The sequence below is a fragment of the Crocodylus porosus genome, unplaced genomic scaffold, assembly GCF_001723895.1.
Source record: "Crocodylus porosus isolate Cpor-Errol unplaced genomic scaffold, CroPor_comp1, whole genome shotgun sequence".
Classification (NCBI taxonomy): Eukaryota; Metazoa; Chordata; order Crocodylia; family Crocodylidae; genus Crocodylus; species Crocodylus porosus.
The window spans coordinates 8,088,689-8,096,666 of record NW_017728913.1 but is presented as its reverse complement, the minus strand read 5'-3'; the positions used below and the strand labels follow the sequence as shown (position 1 = coordinate 8,096,666).

Here is a 7,978-nt window from a genome sequence, read left to right as displayed (position 1 = left end):
TGAAGAAGAGAATAGAACAAACTTTAAAAATGTTCATTGTAATACAATCTTAACCCAAATTGTCACTGTAAGCAGAGGGATGTGTGGGTGTCTGCAGTTGTTTATGCAGGGTGTTATTCAGGAATAATTCTAGATGCATATCTTTTTTTCTGGACTAGAAGTACCTTGTTCCTATTTAGTTTAAATCATTTCCAGAATAAATTAATTAAACAAGAATCAGATACTCTTATTCCAGAGTGCCCCCATATGCAGAAGTTCCTAAATAGTTACTGTGCTTTTAAATTCACACTACACTTTAAACTGAATGAATTTTCAAGCAAACACATGCCTTTGATAGATATGGGATTTAATAGCTGCTTAGCAAGTGAACCTTGTATCGATTATACAGTAGCAAACCTAGATGAACTGCTGTCATGCAGTGTCTGCATTTACTTTTTTACTTAGTAAATTCAGTGCGAACAGAATCATAGGTTAATTACTATACTGTTTGAAGAATGTTTCTCCCCTTCTGTGGAAATTAAAGATTTCCTTGAAAATCAAGCCCTCAAGTATTTTTATTTGGAAATGCCACTGTGGCGTTTATATTTTTTTTTCTCTCCTCTCTGGCTGGACTACATTTCCCATGATGTGTGGGAAGAGAGTGCATCCTGGCAATCACATAGTCAAGTCTGACAGGGGAGCTCAGCTCCAAGAGAAGACTGGAACCATGAGACATCAAAGCTACATCTCCCACAAACATTTCAAAGTCAAAATATTTCATTTTTCAACACAAATATTTTGATTTTCAGCTGAAAATCCCCCAAAAATCAGGTTTTAAGATTAACAGATTTTCAGCAAACTAATACCGTCTTTTACAGAAAGATACTTTTCGTGGGTTTTTAGTCAAAACTCAGTTTTTTTCATCAAATTAAGAATTTTGACAGGAAATATTCACCAATTGTTTTCATTACTTAAGCAAAATAAGTACCTATGTGGAATGCTTGAAAATGTTAAGTTAGTGCACATTTTTGCAAGTATAGTTTTCCTAGATTTTGTTGACATAACTATCCGTATAAATTGATGAGTGATACAGTGCCTCTTAGGAATTTCTTAGCTAAAATAAAGATTCTGGGGATTAATACTTTAATTGTAAAGTAGAAAAGGCCAGCTAAAAGGAGTCTTGTGATGTATTGAAAGGGGAGTTATAAAATTAAAGAGAGAACTGGTAATGTCCCTCAGAGATTGGTCTTGGAATTTATCCTATATAATATTTTTGTTAGCAGTGTTGGTGTAAGAGCCAGGTGTGTGTTTTATAGAATTTGTGGATGACATGAAGTTGCAGGTAGTGCTAATATGGAAGAGGATTGGATTATCATATAGGAAGAATTGAATTACCTTGTGAAGTGAAGTCTTAGAAAAAATATGAAACTCAAAATTGTGCACTTGGCATCTGATACCAAGAAGTATGGCTATAACATAGGAGGGCCATGCTTTGGAGAAAGAGGGGAACTTGACAGATGGGTAGCTTGTAGGGTGACTGTGAGCCATCAGCGTGCTACTTTGTTGAAAATAATAAATGCATAGGGCATAGTAAGTAGATTATTTTAGTAGAAAAATTAGTAGCAGAAAATGAGAATAGTGCATTGTGTATGGTTCTAATTTTCAAAAAGGATTACTTAAAACTAGAACAGGGAAAGAGACCTGTAGAAAGAGTTACTAGTATAATTGGGGAAATGGAGAATATTTGAATAGGTGATTAAATGACTTTGGCTCATTTAGCTTAGCAAAATAAAGACTGAGAAGGGTAATGATCTTACTAAATAAATTGGGGGGAGGAGCCCTCAGGAATGAACAGAGCAGTTAAGTGAAAGGGTAATATTGGTACAAAACTAAATGGCTACAAACTGACAAAATGGTCACAAACAAACTTTAACTGGAAAATAGAAGATTGTATCCAAATAATGAAAGAATTAAGTTTTGGAATGGTCTTCTGAACCAAGTAGTGATGGGAAGGAACCTGAATTACTTCAAGGTTTCTTACCATATTATCCTGCAAAGGACAGTATACTAGGTTAGGGGTGTTGATGATATGATTCAAGAATCAAATCATATGATATATAATTTAGAGCAGGGGCAGGAAAAATACAGCCTACAGGCCAGTTCCGGCCCACCAGGCAATTTCATTTGGCCTGTGGGGCCCATCTGTAAGCTCTTGGTAAGCCCTGGCCCTGGGCTGTCCCTCTGCAAACTGGTGCCTCTATGCAGGAGGTGCAGCTCTGGTTGCTAACCAACCACCCCCCATCCCAGCTTGGCCTGACCTGTCCCCAGCCCCAAGCTTGGGGGCAGTAGAGACTAGAAGCCTCTGCCTGGCAGAGGTTTTTGCCTGGCCACCTCGTGGCTGTTCCCAGCCTCCCTGCCTGTGAGCCTGGAAATGCAGGGAGGGCCCCACTAAGCCAGGACCAGGGACTTCCACTGGGGGAAAGGCTGCAGGAGTGCAGAGAGCTGGGCGCTATGGGGCCAGGCTGGGTTGGTCTGCATGCTGCAGGCACGCAGGAGCTGTGCACTGTGGGGCTGGGTTGAGCTGGTGGGACTTGGGCAGAAGCTGCATGTTACAGGTCTGTGTGGGGCTGACTCTACACACTGTCACCACCTGTGGCCGGGAACTGGGGTGGAAGCGCAGGAGCTGTGTGCTATGGGTGGAGCTGGCCCCATACCCTGCCACAATGTGTGGTTGGGGACCTGGGTGGGAGCACTTTATGGGCCAGGTGCAGCTGGCCCCACATGCTGCCACCATCTTTGGCCAGAGCATAGGGAGCTGTGCACTGTGGGGCCAGGTGGGATGGTGGCCAGAGCATAGGGAGCTGTGCACTATGGGGCCAGGTGGGGTTGGCCCCACTTGCAGCCACCACATGCAGATCCAGGGACTGACATACTCCAGGAACTCTGAGGACCCCCCCCTCCACACATACACACCCCCCACCTCCGCCATACCCTCAACACACATTCACACCTTCCCACAGCCTCCACACACACTCCCACCCCCACCGTAACCTGACAGCCCCCCCACACATGCTCCCACCCTTGTCATACCCCTGTCATACCCACAAACACACCCATTCCCCCACCCTTCCCAACACACTGCACCATAACCACACACCACACCCCCCCACAACCCACCACACACACCCACTACATACACCCACTAACACTACACACAATATACAAGAGTAAGACTGAATTTTGAGCTATTATGCAATCACATCTAGGTGCCCTATGGAAACATGCTTAAATTAGAACAAAAACATTTTTTTAAATAAAATAAGTTATAGTAGGTGTTTGATTTTTTTATATAGTATATGATTTTTTTTTTTCTGGTTTCAAGATAGCAATCCCTCCCCCACCATAAATACTTCTGGGGCAAGGGAAGAGACTTCAGGTGGCAAAGGTCAGAGGTTAGGGGCAGGACTTACAGTGCCAAGATGGCTACCAGGGAGCAGGGCACCTGTCAAGGGGAGCGACTACCCGTGTGGCCCTCAACAGTTCACCAAAACTTATTAATTGACCCTCCAGCCAAAATAATTGCCTACACCTGATTTAGAGTCTTTGCTATCCCCGTGAGGAGAGGTTAATGGGAAACTTGTTTAACCATATGGTTGGAGGTTGGTAGTCTCATGTTTTGTGGCTTTTCCTACTCATGTTAAAGGACAAGACAGAAGTTCCCCCAGTTTCCCAGTTGGTTTCTGAGTTTTATTCCCTCTCTCAAAAGTATCCTGGACTTTAGGCACAGCTAGAGGTTGAGCTGGGTACACAGGTGTTTCTAACAAAAGGGAGAAACCTCTCAGGTTCCTATCTGGTGGATTTTGCTCACATGCTTAACATCAAACTAATAAACACATTCAGGGCCAGAAAGGAGTTTTCCCCCAGGTCAGACTGGCAGGAAGTGTTGGGCCTTTCTTCTTTTCACTATTTGCTTCCTCAGATCATCTAAAGTCCTTGCTAGTGCCGTAGCTAAGGCATTGGTAGTGCCCTTGCCTCTCCTGCTGTCTTTCTATGGCAAACTGTAGATTTTTTTTTTTTATTTGGTGTTTTGTGGCTGTGTATATGAGGCCAGAATGCTTTGCCTGTGAAAGCAGAGGACTAGACCTGCCATCCCAGGGAGTCTCTTTCAGTCTTAAGCTCCTAATAAACAATATTACTTATCTGTGCTAATTTCCCAGGGCTTTTCTCTGCCTCCGTGATAGACAAACTAGCGCCATTGTCCAACAGTTATTAACCATTATTACATTATTATGTAATGAAAGTATAAATAGCACAATGAGTAGGTCTGGTAAACCTAACAGTTTAATAGAGATCAGACAGAGAAGCAATATTATTGTTAGCGTTGTCAGTAATATCTGAAAGCAGTCATTTAAAAAGCTGAGTAATTTAGATTTCTGTTTCCCAGTGTTTTACTCTGTGACAGTTACATTCATGATGTGACCTTGGTTAAAACACTCGACTTCCTTATGGCTTGCTCACAGAAGCCGTGCAACTGTAGAAAAGCAAGTGCTGAATATTTGACATACATTGAACAAATGTTATATAATAATTAATTGTAAATACCTGAGTACTCTTGTTTCTTAATAAAGAACAAAGATACATGTTTTGACTGTGAGAATTTGTTAGAATGTAATTTTTAGCTGTTGATGTCAAATTAATCTGCTTCCATGGACTACTACAAGTAGATGTGTAGTTTTGAAATAGTCTGTTATAGCTATTTGGAACTTGGTGTAAGACTCTTTAGGGATATTGTTATTACTCTTTTAATTGGTTGACAATATTAAAAATAGTGAGTATGAGAAGATGTGCAACTGATTGTGCCTGCCAGGAGAAGAGCTGCTAGATCGAGGGCCAAGTTGTACTCACCCATTCACAGATATGGAGAAGGATCCACAAGCCTACCTTTTCTCTGAGCCACCACATGTTGCACTTGCACATGGCAGTGCTGATGCTTGTACCTTACCACTTAAGGAAGGTGTGGAGCAGCACCACTCTGCTGGGTATGCAAGAAGTACGGTAACTTCCAGCACTCCTGGTGGGAAATGCTTTCATACTACTGCCTACTGAACACTGTTGTCTAAATTCACAGTTCAAGAATGTGGTAGATAACTGTTTAGGGCTGAAGCTGGCCTTCACAATAAATGTCACCTTATAAAATGTGGGAATTATTTTCCTAACCCTCCAAAATGATTTCCCTATTGTGACATGCAAAATACATCTTGCCAGAGTTTTGGAAATAGATCATCTGGAGATAAATATATATTTTCTTTTAAGCTGCTTTTTAAAAAAATGATATAAACTAATAAAATATAAGCTTAAAGTATAATGAGGGTAATTGAGCAGCATTGTAAAAAAATGTTCCTTTCTCCTGTTACCTAAAGCCTTATCAGATATCAGGATCACTAAAATATCTATTGACTTGGGAAACTTAAATTGAAGCAATTTATAACCACCTAGTCTTTACACAGTGGACATCATAGAGTGTTTTTTTTATCTGTTTGTCACCTGTTCATCTAATATCAATAATTAATCTTGTGGTAGTTTCTCACTTCAGTATTGATAGGGTATAGGTAATTTAAAATAAGCAATATAACATTAATATTGCATGTGTATTTAAGACAACTCTTGTATCCAACCAGGAGGTACCAGAAAGAACTGTGGGTTTCTAATTTTTCAGTGTAAAAAGCAGCACACCTTCCCATGACTTATTTATTGAATTTTGTGTCATGGACAACGTGAATTTAAATATTCATAATTTTTTTTCGCTTTTCCTCAGTTCTTCATTGAGGAGTGTATCAACTGGATCTTCAAGACCCTCCAAAGTTTGTTTGGTGTGTGGGGATGAGGCTTCTGGATGTCATTATGGTGTGGTCACCTGTGGCAGCTGCAAAGTTTTCTTCAAAAGAGCTGTGGAAGGTAAATGTTGATGTGGTTATTTATTTTAGATTCTTTCTGATATTTTTGTATTTTGTGATTAATTCCACAATGTTGTTCTGAAAAAAATGTTGAATTAGCTCAGCACTTATAAATGGCACCGCTTTATCTGGAAAACATTTCTGAAACCATTGCTAGTATACAGTTTCTAGAAAATTGGTTAGTCTGAGTTTTTTACTCCTCTCTTTTTTTCTTTAAACATGCAGAAAAAATGTGTGTAAGCAAACTAACATACACAGACTTTTTATAAGGAAATATTTTAGGCATTCTGCTGTACTTCAGGATTTGCTTATTGCCAAAAATGTGTGGCTTTTTTAAATGTAAGTTTTAAGTAACGCAGCTATGTGCCCATAGATCTGTGTTGTGCTAGGCCTCATTAATGTGTTCTTCTTTCCTCTGGAAAAAAAAAGGTGACTTTAAGGCCAGGGTAGATTGGTGAGTAAGCCAGGAATGGACAGTTTCAGATTACTTAGAGGTAAATGATGAGCTATTCTTTCATTAAGATTAAATAAGGCATATCAGTTAACAAATGGCTGTGGGGCCTCTCCTTTTATCCTATCTCCTGTTAAGAGTTTCTCAATCAAGAGAACTCATTTGAATTACCTTGCCTGCTACAGAAAAACATTATTAAATCTTAGTAATTGTTTTAGCACCACAGAAAAAAGAAAATGCTGTTTGTAGCCTCTTTGCAAATGTAAAGCATTTCCAGGGTGGTAGATATAAGTTTTTAAAATAGGATTAGACCTTGAATGAAGAAAAATTCTTTAGAACAAGTACAGCTTTTTTGACTACTTACAAAATGAAAAGTTGTTCATAAGTAGAGTGATTCTTCCTTAATTCAGATTTCCTAGACAAAACTGGGAGTGTCTGCACATGTGCTTTAATGGGCAGTAGCCTATTTTATTGCACTTTAAAGCATCACATAAAAACACATCCTATTACACTGATTCGTAGTAAAGTAGGCTACTGCACATTAAGAATCACTTAAACTGTACGCATTTGTAACTGCCTATAAAGGTAGCCTAATGTGCATTGGTTTAGTACCTCACACTGGAGGTACTAACTTTAATGAACGTTAAGAAAAGCACTTTGGTGCACATGTAGACATGATCCCTATGTGGGAGAAAATACATACTCAATGGGATGCCTAACTGGTTCTGGGAAAAGTGCGTGGTGAGACCAGGAAGTGGTCTTCCATTGTTACATGATTTAATTTCCTTGTGAGTATTTAATCAACTGTTGATAACAGAGGTACATATCCATTTGCCATTAAGTAGAATACAGGTCTGAAAAGAAGATTCCTCAGTGAAGCAAGTTTTAAGGCATATATATCTTCTGTAGTCATCAGGCAAACTAGATTAAAATTCTTGAGCAATGGAGACCTGGAATCAATTCATTATTTCACAAAGAATTATGGGCTAACCTTGAGATTAGTAGCAGGCTACAGGCCCCTTGTCTGCTGCCCTCTTGGCTCAGATTTTACCTGTGAAGATTAAGTAAATACTCTGTATTTAAAATTTAGAGTTGTCATAATGTTCCATGTATAGAATATAATTATTGGAGGGTCATTATTTAAATTTGTCATTGCTACCCCCCACCCCCTGTTGCTGCAGTACAGCAAACAGTGGTGGAGGGAGCCAGCAGCAGGAGGAGTTGGGAGACAGATAATTGGTGGCAGGTAGTTGGGGAGGCAGTAGAGGGCAAACAGTGGGGTAGTCAGGCAGCTTGGCACTGTCCCTTGCCCTTCCCCACCTTGTCCTCTAGTGCCTGTCCTCCCTCCTAACACTTTCTCCTCCTGCTTCCTGATCCTTCTAGCATCTGTCCCCTGCCTCATGCCTGACTCCCTTGGCACTTGCCCCTCCACACCTGGATCCCTCATGGTTGCTCCCTTGTGACTTTTGCCCCAAGTGTCTCTGCCCCTTAGCCCCTTCACTATCTCTGCCCCTGCCCCCCATCTAGCCCCTGCTGTCTGCTTTCTCCCCCCAGGAGAAAGCAGCCCAGTCTGAGCCATGCCAGAGCTAGAACA

At 40.7% G+C, this 7,978-nt stretch overlaps 1 protein-coding gene across 3 annotated transcripts in view; it reads left to right on the top strand.

The window, feature by feature from the left end:
* Positions 1–7,978, top strand: part of NR3C2 (nuclear receptor subfamily 3 group C member 2) — a 315,216-nt gene that overhangs the window by 175,812 nt on the left and 131,426 nt on the right. For all 3 annotated transcript variants that reach the window (XM_019534451.1, XM_019534450.1, XM_019534449.1), the window contains exon 3: positions 5,795–5,934. In XM_019534451.1, the coding sequence (XP_019389996.1) occupies positions 5,795–5,934 (140 nt within the window). The remainder of the gene's footprint in view (positions 1–5,794; positions 5,935–7,978) is intronic.